This window comes from Ambystoma mexicanum, chromosome 5p (assembly GCF_040938575.1).
Source record: "Ambystoma mexicanum isolate Mex_15411 chromosome 5p, UKY_AmexF1_1, whole genome shotgun sequence".
In the NCBI taxonomy this organism is placed as follows: Eukaryota; Metazoa; Chordata; class Amphibia; order Caudata; family Ambystomatidae; genus Ambystoma; species Ambystoma mexicanum.
This window is the reverse complement of record NC_090930.1, coordinates 845,023,897-845,044,071: the sequence shown is the minus strand read 5'-3', so window position 1 is coordinate 845,044,071 and position 20,175 is coordinate 845,023,897. Positions and strand designations below refer to the sequence as shown.

Sequence of the window (20,175 nt, the reverse complement as noted above, 5' to 3'; positions counted from 1 at the left end):
ATAATTGTTAGGATTTTTATGAAGTTCATTGGAGTTGAAGTGAGAAGGAAGATCACACCATCTGCTGATGTTCATGACTCCCCGTTTTTTGTACTTCATTAAACGGACTCCCTTTGCCAAACCGTTGAGTTGTCCTTATTGATTGGTGTTGAAGTATATATCTGAACCCCCATCCATCTCACAGGTGCTGCTATCTTGTCTTAAAGTGCTTCTGAGCTTCTGAGCAAACTCCAACTCCAACTCTATGGGCCGGTCGGGGTCTCGGAGCTCACTAGCATTGATCTTTAGGGATTTGTCTTTAGGAAATTTTTGATTTCTGGACTGCATAATAAGAAGCTGTCACAAACTGCTTTTTTTATAGCAGCCAATTCCCTACATTTAAGAAGCTTGGAATGGTATACTCTGTCGTCACCCAGTTGGTAAGCAACTTTAGTGTGAACCATAGGGCAAGAGTTCCTGATTTTGTAATGGCAGGCCAATATTATGTTATAATGGAGGTCCTCAAAGCCTTCTGTCTTGTTTCGTATAGGAAGTGGAAGTCAAGTTCAACAGAGAGGCTGTTAGGAGGTGGTTAAATTTAAGGATGGTCTTTCTCTTCCAAATGACTACCGTCCCTTTTTTGCTAGTAGAAAGTCCCACTAAATCCGGTCTTAAATGGAAAGTCGGGATAGGGATAGTCAGGGAAAAAGAAAGAGATATATGATCTCTTAGTTCAATTAAAATGTGCTTCGGGTAGCTACAGTTATTCGTAATGCTGTTTGCAATGTAGAAGAAATCAATCCTAGAACTACAATCCCCTCTGTGCCATATATATCTGGATGAAAACGAAGATGGAGAGTGGTGCAGCCGGGCCATATCCCAATGCTCCAGAAAAAGATCCCATGTTATGCCTCGATTTATATTAGGGTGGTAAGGAGAGGGAAAGGCCCCGATGTTATTCCACACAGCTCCCTCGGCACAGAGCGAATTGAAGTCACCTCCTAAAATAATACGTTTGCCTCTACCCATCTCATACCAGGCATAAAGAACATGACCCAGCCCCTCTTCAATGTTTTCAAACGGGACCCTTATAGGGTTCCAGTAGAGGTTCAATAACAAGATAGGCTGTAGACATTCCCCCAGATCAAGCTTAATCGATAAGAGCCATTTGTTGCTACACGATTTCCCGGTTTATCTTTAAATTGCGATCGATAGCTACTACAAGTCCTCCTCTGAGTCTCCCCCCAGTCCCTCTTTCTGCCGAATGTGAAATAGTATGGAAGCATTCTAATACAGGGTGGGTCAAAAGCATAGTTTCTTGGAACATCTAAATACGAGGAACCCCACTCAGAAGAGGGTTAGCCATACATTTGAACATATTAGCACCTCCACACATATTCCACGAGATCCCTTCGATCTCAATAGTGTCATGCATGCCCTGATCCTTGTCTAATACTCTCCAGAGTCTTCAAGGCAGGCTGGATCCAAGACCAATCCTGACCATTGCCCAAAAGATTGGTGATAAGTGACAATGCAGTAGGCGATTCACGGAGTAAAATAGGAATAGAGGTCTCCACTGCCTCTTCCAGTACTATAGTCGGTTGCTTAAAAGCAAAGAAAGTTTTAGCTTCAGCAGTACTTTGCAATACCACCAGCTAGAATCCCAAGCACTCTAAGTTTTTCCCTTGTTCCCTCACCATATTCGCAACTATTTCCGAGTGTAAATTACTGACCATTCGAGAATTGTCAATAATGGGCAAAGAGGTTGCATCGATGTCCCCTGAAGTTAAGTATCTCAAAAGAGGGATATTTTTAAAGATATTTAATAAGTTAGTCCTGTTTAGCCTTTACCCTTTGTCATGTTTTTTGTTATTCACCCAACCAACAATTTTACCATTACTGTGAATGGATCCCATGTTTTGGAGGCCAGTAGCCTTGTGCAGTTCTTGAGTGCCCAAGATAACCTTCCCACACGGAGTGCTTGTCTCCTCTGTTTGGGTGATAATCGAAGGAATTAGGCTCCTAGATAGATCAACAGGACAACTCGCTGGAGACACTATAGATAGAATTCCCTCTCCATTGATAGGGGGAATAACTGTGGGCAGCAGACCAGCAGACTAGTAGACACCTGAGCATGTTTCATACTAATGATCTTCCCAAATGCAGTTATCTTGGTCTGTTTAGTTTGTGGACGATCAGATAAACTGTCCCCCATTGCCCCTAAGTTGGATCCAATATAAGTACTTGGATCCTCCGTAGTCCCTTGTCTATAAGTCCCCGGCCCTTTTTGAGGCCCACCCTGGGGCTCCGACAACTCCTCTTCATAATTCACGGGGACTAGTTTCAGCTAGTTCATCTCGATCAGACATTTATCGGAGTGCTTTAATATTTTAGTTCTTCCCTTTAACCTTTGCCAAAGGCAAACATTTCATTTTTTTAACATGTCTGGACTTCTTCTTGAATGTTTTCCCCCTTGGAGGTGATCTCCTCAGTGAATCTAAATCATCACCATTGGTAATGGGTAAGGATAGCACCTCAATCCCCGATTCAGCCTCTTGTTGAGCATCCTCCTTGTCCAGCAGCCCCAGGGCCTTCACCAGAGCCGACAGACTGTCAGGAGTTTCGGCAACTTGTCTCTCATATATTTGTTCTTGGACATTCTCAAGATTGATTTCCTCCTCCCCTCCAAGGCCCCTGGTAATAATAGATGGAGCGAACTCCCTAGAGGATAGGACTTCCAATATCATTGTGATCTTCGCATCCAAATGTGTTAGTTTTTCATTGTATTTGTCCTGCATCCCCTTCTCCTCCCTTGAGTTGTTGTTGAATGGAGTCGACCCCTTAGCAAGACCCTCCAAGAGCGCCAAGCATACCAATAATTCATTGAAGGCAGTCTGTTGACCAGCCAATATCTCCCCAGATTCTCCTACGTGTTGCCAAGCGTCCTAAGGGCCAAATTCAAGCTTACATGCAAATTAGAAAATAGGGGAGATATCAGCTCACACACCCCCTAGGGTTTGGTTCCACAGTTATAGTAGGAGCAACAGGTACACCTGGTTCAATCATAAATTCCTTCTGAGGGAACATCGTACTATGTTCCCCCTCCCTTGTCCTATTTACAATAGGAGCAACAGGTACATCTAGGTCAATCGTATGTTCCTTCCGAGGGAACGTTGAGCTGTGTCACCCCTCCCTTGTCCCAGAGGTGCATAAACCTCCAGCTTAAAGCTGAGTTTGGCAGAAAGTTATTCACACTGTTCCAGCTCTCCTTGTTCCCTCCCCAAAGAAATTCATTGGGACAGAGTGTCAGACGCATATCCCCTATGTGTCCCCATATTTTATGCTTTCTTGGGGCTCAATGAGGCCCATACACCACAGGGCCTCGCCGCTCGATTCATACCAATAGAAACATCCTCATTCACAGCCGTTTACGTCAGAACCATTTATACGCCAAGGCTGAGAAATGTCTCTTCAATCAAGACAAGATTGAGTTTCTTGGGTACGTGATTTGCCGTTCTGGCATACAGATGGACCCAACTAAGTTACGGGCAATTCAAGAATGGCAACAACCTAATGATGTGAAGGCCCTTCAGCGATTCCTTGGATTCGCCAATTTCTATAGGCGCTTTATACCAGGTTTCTCGAATCTCACAGCACCTTTAACCAGTTTAACCAGCAGTAAGACGTCGTTTGTGTGGAATGAGGAAGCTACTAATGCGTTTGAATGTCTCAAGGAAGCCTTCCACACCTCTCCCATCCTACATCATCCCGACGAGAGTAGACCATTCATTGTGGAAGCAGATGCGTCGAATTTCGCCGTTGGATCTGTTCTGCTACAGAAGGACCCGCAGTCAGATGTTGAATTCCCAGTGGCTTATTTTTACGGAAAATTAACGTCAAGCGAACAGAATTATGCCGTGATCGAGAAAGAACTTTTAGCTATCAAATTAGCTTTTGAAGAATGGCGCCATCACCTTTTGGGAGCTCGGTTTCCTGTTGAGGTCCGTACCGACCATAGAAATTTACAGTACCTACGATCTCTTCAATGTCGCACTTCCTGCCAGGCCCGCTGGGCGTTTTTCTTTTCACATTATGATTTCACAATCACTTACATACCCAATGCTCGGAATCTGAAAGCAGACGCATTGTCTCGCTCCTTGGAAGACATCAAGCAAGACAGCCAGAATCAGCTATTGCTAGCCCCAGAACATTTTTTGTTTTCCGTGTCTCATTGTCTGGATACGTTCTTACAAGAAACGTTGGCAGATCCCTACAGAACAGAACTATTGAAATTACCCCAAGTTAGTGAGAACGAGGGGTTGCTCTTCTTCAGTGGGAGATTATATGCACCTACCGACTCTCTTCGAATTGCCATTTTGCAAGCATTTCACGATTCGAAGATTGGGGGCCATCGGGGCATACGTGCAACACAAGAACTTGTCGCCAGACAGTTTTGCTGGCCAGGATTGGCTAAACAAATTAAAGAATACGTGGAATGTTGTCCAGTATGTGCCCAAGTAAAGATACCCAGAAGGAAGCCACTCGGTCTACTCCAACCAATCGAGACACCGCCATATCCATGGCATACTATAGCTACTGATTTCAAAGTGGAACTACCACCTTCCGAGGGCTTCACATGCATAATGGTAGTAGTGGACTGTTTTTCCAAGATGGCTCATTTTATCCCCTTGGTTAAAGTTCCCTCTGCTAGTTCCATGGCCCGAGCATTTCTGCACAACATTTACCGGTTACATGGACTACCCGATAAGATCATCTCGGACCGTGGTTCCCAGTTCATATCATCTTTTTGGAAACAGCTGTGTCGTCACCTGGGCATACATCGGGCGCTTAGTTCCGGCTATCATCCACAATCCAACGGACAGACTGAGAGGACCAATCAGACGTTGGAACAGTATCTGCGCTGTTTTTCCAACACCTCTCAGACCAACTGGGCATTGCATTTGGACTTAGCTGAGGTGGCTTATAATAACTCGATCCATTCTGCTACCGGATTAAGCCCCTTTCTTTGTTCCTATGGACTCAATCCTAGACTTTTTCCGTTTGCTCCTGTACGACCAAGCACGGTTCCCTCTGCTGATCAGCTGATTCAAGAGATACGAAGACTACATGCTCAGGCGACTGGTACCCTGGTTAAGGCACGTGAGGACATGAAGGCCCAGGCAGATAGAAGGCGTACCCCTGAACCCACATTTAGGGTTGGAGGGAAGGTGTGGCTTTCTTCCAAGAACTTACCTGTTCGCAACTTACCTACGAAACTTGCTCCCCGTTTCCTAGGGCCCTTTCGAATTACTACACGGATCTCCCCGGTGGCATTCAAACTGGATTTGCCCCCATCCTGGCGGGTGCATCCTGTTTTTCATGTCTCCCTGTTTAAGCCTTACCTGGATGACCCCTATGGGCGCTCGGGCTCCCGTCCTGCGGCCATTGAGGTACTGGGTGTTCCTGAATGAGGTCCGGGAAATCTGTGATTCTCGTTTCCATCGGGGTCAATTGCAGTTCTTGGTGGACTGGGAGGGGTATTCAGCTTCTGACCGCACTTGGGAACCTATTGGGAATGTCCATGCTCCTCGTTTGGTGCGTGAGTTCTATTTTCGCCATCCCTGTAAACCGGGGGCCCTGGGTCTTTCTGGGAGGGGGCATGGTGTTAGGACACTCACCCGGGAACAGGAACATCTGTATCCTTGTGGGCGGGGAGATGCCTGGCGGCTGTACACGCGGTATCATCTTGGCCGAAGGTGTATTCTCCGAGGTCATCGCTCATTTGGGGTGCGTGCCCGCTCCGGGCGAGTCGGGGTGCATGCGTTCATACACGGAAGCGGCAGGGAACGGGCTTGTGGTTCAAGCCACATTTCCATGAATACCTTGATTCCGCGCATGCGCCGACTCGGATTGCGGGTCAAGCCTCGCTTCCATGCCGAGTCTCTATAAAAGAGCTTCCTGGTCTTGTACTCGGCGCGTCTCAACGCGGTTTGGTCCTGACCTCCCGCTCGCTACTGGATTACTTGTCCATACTCGGTTAATCCGCTTGCCTTCCTTGTTCCCTCCCTGTTTGCCCTGCCTTCCCCTGTCCTGTTGGTCTGGTTCCTTGGTTGGGGGTCTGGCCTCCCTGGGTTGGGCTTAGTCTGGTCCTGGTCTGGAGCCTCTTGTCCCTTCCTTTTCCCTTCTTGCCGCCTTACCCCTCTCCTGCCTGCCCACCTTCCCTTGCCTGAATACTCCTCTGGTTTGTGCTTGGGTACCAGTGCCTACGGTGCCTTAATCTGCCTTTTCTGCTGCCTGCAGTTGCTGCCATACTACAGTCTCGGCTGCCTTCTTCCACCATCTTCGAGAGGGTCTCCGCAGAATCAAGCAACGCACACTAAAGCTTGCTGTTAACATCTACCGACCTTCCCTGTTCAGTGCTCGCACTGTTCTGGCGCCACGTAAATCCAGGGAAGTGTCCATCCGTGGCGTCAGGAATCGGACCCATTTTCAATCCTGCAAATCAGGACGGGACCTGGGCCGGTTCTTGGCGTTACCCTGTCGTCTTTCGTTCTACAATCAACGTCCTGGCGACCCCGGCACGCAAGCCTTCAGGAAACACAGGTACGCAGCGTCCTCGGGACGCACATCTTGACACTAGGAAGTGAATCACAGGAACAGGCCCAGAACTTAATTTCTTGGAACACAAGAGGGTTTGTACACCTGTTGAATGATTTACCAGTAGCCTTAGGTAAAAACTTTGCCCGTTGTCTACAAGAAACATGGCTACGAGAGCCACCGACCCAAGATGGTTACACGATTTTATTAAACCCAGCTGGAAAAAATCAAAACGGACAACCCTTCTCAGGCATCTTGATGATGATCAAACACTCTCTTTATTGGCATGTGAAGGAATTACAAACCCAAACCTATTTGTTCAAGGAGTGTTAATCGAACATCGAAGGGTTCCAAACATCAATAAAGCAATGACATTGCTAATAAATGTCTATTGCAACGCTGCAATGATCAGTCCTTCGCAACTGGTAAATTCCGTAACAACAATGATAGATACTTACTTAACCAGTGAAAACGATCTGGAAATAATAATTTGTGGAGATTTAAACAATGCATGGTTTGAGTTTGACAAGTCCACAAACAAACAAAGGCCTATAAAGTTCGAAAAACTAACTGCAGAGGCCAAATTGAGTAGCAGAAATTGCATCATGCTGAACGGACATGTTAAAGGTGATATCCCAGTCAAGACAACTTGGCAACAAATGTATAATCAAAAAACGCTAGACTACATTTGGATTTCACATAACTTGTCAAGAAAGGTCACAAAACTAAATGTCATTCCAACTCTTAACATCGATCACTCTCCGCTAAATTTGACCTGGCATGAGATCAAGCAGGATCTACTGATCACCACGCTGTCGCCATAAATGCAAGTGGAAATCACCTTCGAATGAATGGTAATCAGATCTGCCAGCTGACTGATATATTTGGAAAAGAGACAGCACCACATGACCCGAATTACGCACAGTTGTTACAGAAATTCTTAGTGAAAACAAACGCCAAGGGGATAGTTGGGCACCAACACCAACATAAATTTAGCAGGCTGCTGATGAAAGAAAAAAAATCTTTCCTGCGAGATATAAGAAAAATTAAGAAATCAAAAAACATGATGCGAGACGATCATTTACGACATCGTCGACAACGATACAGAAATTGGGTCAAAGCATTTGCTACTCAAAGAGACCAAGAACGGGCTGAATTAATGCTTGAATTATTTCAAAAACATAATTCTCGAGAAATTTGGGCTATTCTGAACACTGGTCATACAAAATGTAACCAACTATCGGCAATGAAGTAGCGCCCCACACTTGGGAATCTTATTTATTCAAATTATTAATGATGGAGAGAAAGACAATTGATGATTAGGATTTATCACTAATGCATGGGTCCCTTGGGAAGGTTTAAATCACAAACTGCTCAAAAGTGACTACAGTACGGAATTAGCGAGGACAGGAACACCCAATGTATACATATGGAGAGAAAGACAAGGACATAATTCAAAAGATTTCAACTGAACGATGGAACGTAGTGGAATCTAGGTCCGAAATTTTGTCCGCAATTAAGAAGTTGAAAAATTCGAGAGCCGTTGGACCAGATAACATCTCAAATGTGATGCTTAAACAAGAAGCAGAATGGTGGTCACATTTCATTGCAGTGTTATTTAAAAAAATTGCAATACACAAAAAGGAGTCAAGGGACGACCCAAGCAACTACCGTCCTATTGCGTTGTTAGATACAATTGGCAAAGTATTCGCCTCATTCCTTAAAAAAAATGGACAACTTGGGTCGCACAGGCAGAGATTGCCGACTGTCGACAAACAGGATTTACAAAAAGGGTAGGCACGGAAGTAAACTTATTGTTACTGAATTTATTAAAACTAGCCTCACTAAAAGAATGTAAACCTTTATTCCTGGCATTTGTGGATATGAGGCAAGCCTTCGATAAAATAAATTGAAATCTCCTTTGGCAAAAACTAAGGAAATGGCAATGTCCATCGAATATACTGGAGCCGATTAGAGCCCTCCACAAAGCCCATCGATGCGTAAACCAGAGCAGTGATTTGACAAATATAATTCCGACATCTAAAGGAGTAAAACAAGGCTGCCTGCTGGCAGCTCTGTTATTTACACTATTCATCTCCGATTTACCAGACGAATTAAAAGAGTTGCGATGTTTTCCGCTGAATATAAATGGCCAAGCATTAAACTGCATTATATATGCAGACAATATAGTTCTAGTGGACCAAACATCAATAGGCCTTAAGCGACTATTAACAAAACTAAAAACATACTTAACAAGGAACATGCTTGAAAATAACACAGAAAAGACCAAAATTGTAAAGATGACGAACATGAAGGTGCAGAAAAATAGAAACTTTAAATGGCATGTTCCAAATAATGAGATTGAAACAACGACGACAATACGTTACCTTGGAATCATTTATAGTACATCAATCCGAGAATGTCCTTGGTTCCATGACTTGAAAAATAGAATGACAACCTATGCGCTACAAGGGCTGAAGATACACAACGATTATGGTAAATTTTCCATCCAACCAGTATTAACATTCTATTTGAACAAAGTTATACCGACAATCACATTCGGGGCTGAATGTGCCTGGAATCTTGATGTCAAAGTATGGGACGTTCTTGAAGGGTTGTTCTGGCGCAAAGTTTTAAGATTACCTCGCTACGTCTCAATAACGACACTGCGCCATGAACTGGCGATCACCTCTCTGTATAATACAACTATTTGGAAAGCATGCGCATTGTTACGCAAAATAAAAGAACATCCTGGCGAACCAGCATACAAAATACTTAAAGTGAATCCAGTAGATCCAACTTCAAACATCTTAAAGGACTGGGCTCACAAAGTGGACCAAATTTTGACAGCAGCCGACATTGACATAGAGTCTCTTCAGTGGCATCAGCAATTGGTGAAAAACCGCTTCCAATTATGGTGTTGGATCCAGAAAAGTGAAAAAAGAGCGTCCCTAAAAAATGCTCTTCCGCTAGAAATCACAATGAACAGACTAAACTTCCAACCAAAATACCTATTAAAATGTCCATCTCGACATCATCGAGACCAATTTTTACGGCTGCGGCTAAACGCCCTACAGACAAAGGAGATGAGATGGATAAGAAAAGACCCTGATTTAAAAAACAATTTGTGTAGACATTGTGAAAAAACTGTTGAATCACTCTACCATCTGATCACAAAATGTGAAGCAATTTCAAATCAGAGGAATCTTCATCTAGGATTTTGTTTTCCTTTAAATAGAAACAAAAAAGAATGGTGGTCGCGTGTGACTTCAGGCCATAATATGAAAATAACTTGTGCAATCATTGATTTTTTGGATGTAATTCTAAAAGAAATTTAGATGGACCAGTTTAAAAGAGTCTACCAAATAACTCGAGCTGGATTGCCTGGGCTTTTGAAAGTGTAAAGTGGTTACATAGATATTTTATGATAAATGTTTGTGATAAAAGTTTGTATAAACTAAAATTCACAGTAAATAAATAAATACATAAATAAAGAATGCCCTGTGTGCATTGGAGGGCAATTGCAGAATGTAATTTTCTTTTTTGCATGGTGACAGGTAAGTGGACAGGTACCTGTTGTCTTTGTTGGGTGTAGAAATCCTTTTCTGTGTGGCCTCGAACACTGCACTCCACCATCTCCTGGCAGCAAGAGCATTTGGCATTGAAGAATACAGGAGCTGAAGCCCTCAGGCATGCAGTTCCGGATGTGTCAGAGTTGGAGGTATTGTTCTCCGTGCATCAGGATCACTATGATGGTGATTGAAGCCAGCCAGTTTGCCTTCTATGGGCCTTTTTTCCTTTGCCTTCTTGCGCCTTGTGCAGGCAATCTTGTGGAACAGGAGGCTCTGGAATTGGGCGGGTGAGCAGCGGCAGCTGGCCACCCATGCAGATTGTGACCGTCTTTTTGGACACCCCGAGCAGCAGCATTGAAAGCAGTGGTGCCACAACAGTCATAGCATGGGGAAAGGATCAGCTCCCCGGGATACCGGGCAGGCACGACGCCAAACAGCAGCGTCTGGAAGGAGTGATGCCAGGCAGCACAGCAGGAAGGAGCGGCTCAGAGGATGAGCTGGAAGACAGCCCTTTTAACCAACCTGTGACGGGCCTCGACCAGCAGAGGAAACCTAGATGGAAACGTTGGTTGGGCAGGTGAAGTTAAGCCACGGAGGAACTCTCTTCTCTGTCGCCAGAGTGTTGTGTCCTCCATAACACGTAATGTAAGGAAGACACAGGAGCCACGGTAAGTAAGAACCTCTTCATTATCCTTCTATGTGAAACTGACCCCTCCCTTTTTGTCAGTTCCCTTTTCCCTCTCTCACCCTCCTCCCTCCAGTTACTCCCCTCTTAGTACAGTGTCCATACAAGGGCACAATACTTCCTGGAAACACATAAAAACATGAGATTGCTAATGAAATGCCAGAGTGTGTTCGGAGGAATCCACACAAGGACTTGTCTCAGAAAAGAAAGTCGGGAAAAACAGTAACAAATGTCTCTGCAATGTACGAGAATTTACGTTAGTAGAGTTCACTGTACATTGAGCTGATTTAGGACCACCATGCCATGGATACAAGGAGTGTCCTGTTTATATGAGTTAAATTTCAAGGAGACCCAGGTCTTCAGGAAAATGTTTTTCACATCTGGCGTGATTAAAAGTCTTCACAGGCAAATGATCACTACCTGTGTACTAAAACACATTTTCTTTGCTATTAATTGGGTTACTTTGTCATCCTCATAGAAGATGTCACCAGAAACATCTCCGGATACATCCTTTTATTAAGAGCTATTGTCAGTGCCCCTAATATAGATTTATAAGCAGAGGGAGGGTTAATTATCATAGGATAATGTTGCACTACCAAGTTATGGCCCAAGGAGAAGTCGAGGGCCATAAGTTCGGGAAAATAAATTATCCCAGGCAATAAATGACCCCTCCCGATTGTTCTTCTCTGTAAGAAAGTGAAATAATATTCCCATGTTTAGTTCTCTCTTTGGGATCTTAAATAAGATGTTGCAGTGAAAAGCATGTCCTGCTAGAGCGATAGTGTCTTGCTGAAAGATATCTTGCCTGGAAATTGTATTATCATTTCCTTGTCTGCTTTTGAAGTCAGAATGTTCAGAATGCAGTCAATACCAGCCAATATTAGCTGCTGTCTGAACGGTTCAATTATCTGAGAAGAGATAAATAACAATCTCATGTGCTAATATCAAATATGGGTGCACACGGTAGAAGGGTAGAAACGGGATCTGACAAGCACCATTACCCATCTCACGCCAAACCTCCTACCAAGCTGCTACCGCCATCTCTGGGCCGCAGCTCACGCAAGTTAACCAAAAACAGCCTCTTACCTTTCCTTGAGGGCCTCAAACCAGAGCTCCTGGATGCCTTTGATCCCAAAATCTTAGTCAATCTCTACACCAAAACACTTCCCCTCGCAGTTCATACCATTGCCCCCCTAGATTCCAAAAAAGCCAAACCAGCAACTCACAGTAACTCCTGGTACACCCAGGACCTCTCAGAGCTAAGAACCAAAAAAAGACTAGCCAAAACCAGCTGGAAAAAAACCTCTCTGCTGCCATGAAACAGAACTTCACTATTCTCGGCAAACAATACAACCAAGCTATTATCCAAGCCAAAGCCACTATCTTCAACACAAGAATAACTAATGCCAAATCAGATACCAGAGAACTATTCTCCATCCTAAGGAAACTGGAAGCCCTGGCCACCCCCAGCATGCTCTCTAATCAAAGACCGAGCCTGATGCGCTAGCATACAGAATGCCATGCCGCTAATGATTGACATGCTTCAGAAGAAAATACTTGCTAAACAAGCTTGCCTTAAACACGTGGGTCAGAGTAACATTGCCATGCACATGCCCACCTCCAATATCCTAAGCTGGCCTTTGTTTAGGTTCAGCAAAATTCCAGTCAGGAAACCCTACTACCTTTAAAAGTTTGAAACCATCAAGGTATAAAGGGGATGCCTGCCCTGCCCCCCTTATCGAACACTGTGTGGAAAAACTGGTGCCGTTTATCAAGGCGTTCATCAACTCCTCCTTCTCAAACTGCTCAGTACCATCCAGCATGGGTTTTACCCCTTTTTTTTAAAAAAAAACCTGCTCGACCCGGCCTTACCTAATAACTACCGGCCTATCACCACAGTCCCCTTCCTGTTAAAATGCTCAACAGAGCAGCATATGTTCAAATTCAACAACACCTAGAAGCAAACCACATCCTTGGAAATCGTCAGTCGGGCTTTCACCCAGGCCATTGTAGAGCATCAGCACTCCTGTATCTGAAAAAAAAGATTGACGACAACAGGGATGGGGTAAATGTGCCCTACTTCTCCTTCTAGACCGCTCCACGGCCTTCAATGTAGTCATCCACAACATACTATGCCACCACCTCATCATGGCTGCCTCCTTCTACCCGGAAGTAGCTTCATGGATCACTTCCGTCCTTAAAGGCAGAGTAATGAAAGTTTTCTCTAAAAATGCCTGTGCTGCGTCCTCGCCTATCAGTTGTGGAGTCCCCTACGGGTCATGTGTTTTGCGGACTCTGTACAACATATATTCACTAAGCCACTCTTCGACCTCCTGGATTCCCTAGGCATAGTATATACCAACTATACTGACAGCATGCAAATTCTCCTCCCCATCTCTGGCAACCGCATCAACGACATCACCACCCTGAATTCAACCTATTCCACCATCCAAGCATGGATGGCCACCCATGGCCTCAACAACAAGAAAACTGAACTCCTCCGCGTTGGGCCAACGTCTGTGCTAAAAAAAATGGACTCGGTTTATGCAGTCTTCATTGTTTATGGCACCCAAATGCCAGTCTCACCAGCCATAAAGACCTCAGGAGTCTACCGTAGAAGCTACACTATCCCTAAACTGCCAAGCAAATGGAATTTCCTCTCAGCGGCCTACTCAACCAAACTCCTCAATGCCGCCAGACCCTTCCTCTCCTCTGACAATTGCCTAACGATCGCTTGTGCCGTGATTGATGTGAGATTGGACTACTGTAATGTACTCGTCGCCGGTACCTCTGCGTACAACATAATAAAATGTCAGACCATTCATAATAATGCCTTGCGAGCTGCCCTGAACATCCCAAGGTCCGAGCCCATTTCAGCCGCCCGCAAAGCAGTACATTGGCTCCCCATCCAAGACTGAATCGCATTTAAAACACTCACAATCACTCATAGGTGTATATCCAACTCCGACCCACGCTACCTGGTACAAACAATTCACCAAGGCTCATTCAATCAGGCCTTCCAGAACCCCATATACCCACAAAGTTGTTCAACCTAAATTCAAACACGGCAAAGCTGGAGGACTAGCTTTCCAGTTATTGCTGCAAAACAATGGAACTCCCTCCCACATGCGCTAGGATCAGAGGAATCCTATTGGGCCTTCCACAGAGCCCTCAAAACGTGGCTGTTTGCATAGTTCAATTCAACATGTGAGCCCCTATCTGAAAAATGTGCTATCGTCATGTCCATTCTGTATGTAACTGCCATGTATTCGTCTAATCATCCCTGTGTTCACCGCCTCCGGGCCACATGTAACCATTCACTTTTCAGAGCCCAGATGCCTCAGGGTTTGTGTGCGCTATACAAATCCAAAAATAAATTAATACATAATTAATATCTTGAAAGTGCCCCTAAACACAAACATTTTATGGTTCAGAGTACTTCTAGGTTCTTCCTCAATTGCAAAGAACACTTTCAGCTGACTAGAACACTTGTTTTTCAAGATGATGTAATCACCTTGCAAATATGAATGCACTGTTTGCTAGAATTAACCCCTTAAATACAGAGCATAGCCATATGTTACTTCTATCCGAATTTACATATTCCAATTGTGTTAAAGTATTTGTAAAATATATTAAGGTGTATGTTTACCTGATTGGCTTCTTTTCTTCCACAATTGGTTCCTCTGTTGGTACCTCTGCGGGTACCTCTGGTGGTACCTCTGGTGGTACCTCTGTTGGTGCCTCTGTTGGTACCTCTATTGGTACCTCTGTTGGTACCTCTGTTGGTACCTCTGTTGGTACCTCTGTTGTTACCTCTGTTGAACCCTCTGTTGATACCTCTGTTGAACCCTCTATTGGTTCCTCTTTGGGTTCCTCTTTGGGTTCCTCTTTGGGTTCCTCTTTGGGTTCCTCTTTGAGTTCCTCTTTGGATTCCTCTTTAGGTTCCTCTATGAGTTCTTCTTTGGGCTCTTCTTTGGGCTCTTCTTTGGGTTCCTCTTTGGGTTCCTCTTTGGGTTCCTCTTTGGGTTCCTCTTTAGGTTCCTCTTTGGATTCTTCTTTCGGTTCCTCTTTTGGTTCAGAGGGCTCTTGCAATTCTTGGACTTTAGGAACAGGTTCACTTGCTTCTTTTGGTTTATACACAAGAAGGACATAGCAAGGACCGCTTGTCATGAGTTTCACAAAATCTTCAAAATCGGGCTAAAAAAGAAGACTTGCTGTAAATGTTTTGGTCTAACAAGTGTTTGTTAATGTCAGATTTACACACACATAACTTCATTGAGCATCTATTCTCTAACAAATAAGTATACCTATGATTCTTTTGTCCTTAAATCCGACTAAACAACAAGCCTTTTTTAACAGAAGATGAAAAACCTGACCATGATTGGAAGCATGTTGCAAAATAAAAACTTTGGCTAGTTTTACTTATCTTGTATATCGCAGATTCTTGGAGTAAAGGAGCAAAGCTTTAAAGAATCGACGAGATCAATGAAGCCATAGAAGAACAAGTTACTTACCAACTATAACGTTCTTTCGATTGGATGTTCCGCCCACGTATTCCTCATCTTATATATATCCTTACCTTCAGCTTTGCTGCTTCGGAAAAACATTTCTTTCTCTACCAGAGGGCGCTCCACTCGAGGCTGCAGCGTCGATGTCCCTCGGCGGCATCCGTCGAGCGCCGACGTCATCCGCTGTATAAATGCCTCGAGCGGGCCCGTTGGCCTCAGTTCTGTTTTTTCGTATATTGTAGCCAATGGATTGTAGTTAATGGCGTGCCTCTTTTGACCCAAGCCTTAAAGGAATTTTGAGTGTAAACCACGTAAACTGTACGGTGGGGTAGGCTGGGAAGGTCGATGAGGAATATGTGGGAGGAACATCCAATCGAAAGAATGTTACAGTTGGTAAGTAACTTGTTCTTAGAATGGATTGTGTCCTCCCCCGTATTCCTCATCTTAGATAGACTCCTAAAGCAGTTTTGAATAGGAGGTGGGAGTACAGAAATATTAGTCATGTACAGAATGAAGTCCTGATTTAGCAAAAAGACCTCCTTGTGAAGAAGTTGAATCTAGAGCATAATGTTTTATAAAAGTGTGCATGGATGACCATGTGGCTGCTGCACAAATATCTTGCACTCAAGCACCCCTTTGAAGTGCTGTTGAAGTCCCCATGCCCCTGGTTGAATGAGCCCTCAGCCCATCTGGAGGATCATTCCCAGCCAATCTATAACATTCAGTTATTATCCATCTAGATAATGTTTGCTTAGTCACTGCCAGTCCCAATTTGCGGCCAGTGTATCCCACAAAAAGTTGGTCACACTGACATAATCTTGCCAATCTTGAAATATATAAGCTGAGCGCCCTTCTAGGGTCTAATCTATGTAGCCTTTCCTCTTCCTTACTTGCGTGAGGAGGAGGGTAAAAAGCAGGCAGTGTTATTTCTTGTGACAGGTGAAGATCTGAGAAAATATTTGGCAAAAAAGAGGGTTTAACCCTAAGGAAACCTTTATCTTTATAAAAGATGGTGTGAGGAGGCCTCTAGAAAGTGCCTGCAACTCTCTTACCCTGCGGGCTGATGTAATTGCCACAAGAAGTATTGTTTTTTTTAAAGTAAGGAGCCTTAATGGATAAGAATGTAAAGGCTCAAATGGAATGCATGTGAGGAACTTTAGTACTAAGTTTAAGTCCCCCACAGGTACTTGAAAAAGTATTGGAGGAAACACATTATTTAGACCTTTCAAGAATTGTGTTATCAAAGGTATCGTGAAGTAATATTCTTCCTCTGAGGAGCGCTTTAAAATAGATAGTGCTGCTACATAACCCTTTATCGTGCCAACCTGGAGCCCCAGATTAGCCAAGTATAACAGAAAATACAATATTGTGTGAATGTTCCCCGCCAGAACTCTCATCTTGTCCAAAATTGACTACTACAACGCCCTCTACCTAGAGACCAGCTAAAGAAACCTTGATAAACTCAAAGTCACCCAGAACAATGCCATAACGGCAGCCCTCAATGTCCCCAGGCGTTCTCACATCTCCAACACTAGAAGCAACCTGCATTGGCTAGCTGTCACGCATCGCATATCTCTCAAAGCACTTGTCCTAACTCACAAGGCTCAGAATAATGCAGCCCCGGCCTACTTATCCACGCACTTTACTCAACATACAGCAATCAGACCCTTGAGATATGCTCAGGCTCACACACTGACTATTCCCAGCTTCAAACTGAAGATCGCCGGAGGCTCAAGCTTCTCAGTCCTTGCGGCTTAGCTCTGGAACACCTTACCCAATGCTCTCCGAAATGTTCCATACATCCACTTTTTCAAATCGAAAACCAAATTGTGGCTACGTGATCTGGATGCCCTGGCCACCTCTCTATAAACCTTTACAGTTGTCAATCCTTTGCCTGCGAACTGGCTGTGTACTGCTCACAGCCTGTTCACCATGTATACTTAGGTCCGCTCGGCTTTTTTTTCTATGTAATGCTCTTAATTGCTTGTATAGATGTGCAAAATGTAAAAAGTGTAAAATAGATCTGTTGCTGTAACCTGTAACTTCCTTGCAAAAAATGAGCCCAGATGCCCCGGGGCAAGGTGCGCACTACAAATAAATAAATAAATACTAAAAAATGTTACACTGAAACGGATCCACATTCTTATCTCTACACCAGTTACTGAACTTGTTCCACTGACATCGGTACAGAGATTTAGTAGCTGGCCTTCTGGCGTAAAAGCAAGATCTCCATGACGTCATCTGGAAGGTCCCAATCCTTGTATCTCAGCCTCTCAGAAGCCATGCATGAAGGTAGAGTGTCTGGACCTCTGGATGGGGAACGTGAACTTCCTCTTGCGAGAGAAGATCCTCTCTTTTTGGAAGACGTATTGGACGGCCGATGGACATGTCTCTTGGTCCAATCCGGGGCAATTAGGATCATGGTTTTCCTGCACTTTCTCAACCTCCTGATTACTTGGGGGATCACAGGGACTGGAGGAAACCCATACAGGAGTGGAAATTCCCAGTGCACTACAAACGCGTCCCCTGGAGCTCCTCTCGGAGGAAATTCCCTTGAGCAGTACAGTTCGCACTTCCTGTTGACACTTGTCGCGAACAGATCCACTTGCGTGGTTCCCCAAGGGGCAAAGATCTCTTGAAGGATTTCCTGAGCTAGTTCTCACCCGTGGGAGACTGGGCTCTGCCTGCTCAGAGTGTCCGCTGCTGTGTTTTGCTCTCCGGCTAGATGAACTGCCGACAGAGGGATCCCTTCTTGTATTGCCCAGAAACAGAGCTGCATTGCTTCTCTGCACAGTGGTAGTGACCCTACTCCTCCTCTCTTGTTGAGGTAGTACATGGCCACCGTGTTGTCAGTCATTATCAGGACATTCTTCCCTGTACAGAGGGCAGGAAGGCCTTCAGTGCTAGTCTGATTGCTCTCAGATCCAATAGGTTGATGTGTAGTTTGGACTCTGATGGAGAGCAACGACCACTGATTGTCAATTCGTTGGTGTGAGCTCCCCACCCTGTGAATGAGGCGTCCGTCATTACTGTTATCTCAGGCCATTGTTGCCAAAAAGATTCTCCCCTGAGGAAATGTTCCCTGCAAGCCCACCATTGAAGTTCCTGTGTTATTCTGGTTGGAACTTGCAAAAGATCTGACATTTTCCCTGCAAATTGGGACCATTGAGTCCTGAGGGCCCATTGAAGGGATCTCATCCTCAATCTGGCTCTGGCACCAGAAAAATGCAGGATGCCATAAGACTGAAAAACCTGAGAAAATCGAAGGCCGGTAGATACTGGGCATTCTGGAATTTTATTACATCTGCAAAATGTGGTGAGCTCTCTCTTCGGGAGGCGAGGTTTTGCCCGAACAAGTATCCAGGACTGCTCTGATAAACTGGAGTTTCTGTGATGGTATCATGTTTGACTTTTTTAAATTCAGAGAAAAGCCTAGTTTGTGAAAGAAGTGGCAGGTCTTGGACAGATGTTCCTGGGCTTGTTCTGGAGAATGTGCCCTGATCATCCAATCATCTAGGTAGGGGTAGACGTGAACCCCCCCTCTCCTGAGACTCGCTGCCACCACCGCCATCAACTTGGTGAAAACTCTCGGGGCGGGGTCAACCCGAAAGGCAGAGCTCAAAACTGATAGTGAGAATTGCCAATCTTGAACCTTAGCTACTTCCTATGTTTGAGATGTATTGGCAGGTTTATAGTCATAATGTCGACAGTCAAAATGTCGACAGTCAAAATGTCGAAAAAAAAATGTCGAAAAATAAAATGTCGACTTTTTTTTTCAATGCATTTTTTTTTATATGGGGGGTTCCCCCCAACCCCCCTTTTTTAATTTTCTTTTTAATTTTTCCCTTTTTTTTTAGCTCCCAAACCCCTAAAATAAATATATAATTAAAAAAAGAGAAAGTCGACATTTTTTTTTTCGACATTTTTTTGTCGACATTTTTGTCTGTCGACATTTTTTTTTCGACATTATGACTGTACACCGTATTGGCACATGAAAGTAAGCATCCTGAAGCTCCAATGATACCAACCAGTCTTGGAGTTGGAGAGCCTGAAGGATCTGAGAAAGTGTGACCATCTTGAACTTGTCCTTCCGGAGGAACTTGTTCAAGCTTTTCAAGTCCAAGATCGGTCTCAATCCTCCGTCCTTCTTTGGTATGAGGAAAATTTGGGGAATACCCTTGTTCCTCTCCGCTACAGGTACACGTTTCTTTTGAAAAGGAAGGCAGTAACCTTGGGATACTGTTTCCAGTGCCCAAGCATCTGAAGTAATGCTCTGCCATTCTTCCAGATGCTGTGAGATCCTGCCTCCCACTGGAGTCTTATGGGTCAAAACCTCAGAGTGGTTTTGCGGCAGCTGCAGCAGCAGCTGAAGGGACAGTTGCCGTTGCTGGGGCAGATCTAGTACCTCTTCATCGCCCCGAGGAAATTTCCTTTGTCCTCTGTCCCCTTCCTTTTCCAAATGAGGAATAAAATTGAAAGGGACGACCCCTCCAGGAAGATGAGCCTGTGTAGGGGCGTTGTTGAGGTTGTCGTATAGTGGGACAGAGTGATTTTGCCACCGCTTTGGAGGTCTGCAGCTTCTCCAAACTTTCATCCACCTTGCTGCTAAACAACCTTGAGCCGTCACATGGCATAATGAGAAGCCTGGATTGCACATCCGGTGCAAAACCTGACTTCCCCAGCCACGCAAATCTACGTAGCACCTCACTAGACACCATGGACCCAAAGATACTGTCAGCTGTGTCCAAACCTGATTGAAGGCATTCCCCCGAAGCATCCTTTACATCCCTTACTATGGATAGGAACCCTTCACGTTCCTCACCTTCAGGGATGT

The 20,175-nt window shown here is 44.6% G+C and overlaps 1 protein-coding gene across 1 annotated transcript in view; it reads right to left on the bottom strand.

Annotated features, from left to right (window-relative positions):
- The window catches only part of NME8 (NME/NM23 family member 8), a 2,398,321-nt gene that overhangs the window by 1,150,028 nt on the left and 1,228,118 nt on the right, over positions 1-20,175 (bottom strand). The window contains exon 11 of the mRNA XM_069613833.1: positions 14,483-15,030. Within this exon, the coding sequence (XP_069469934.1) occupies positions 14,483-15,030 (548 nt within the window). The remainder of the gene's footprint in view (positions 1-14,482; positions 15,031-20,175) is intronic.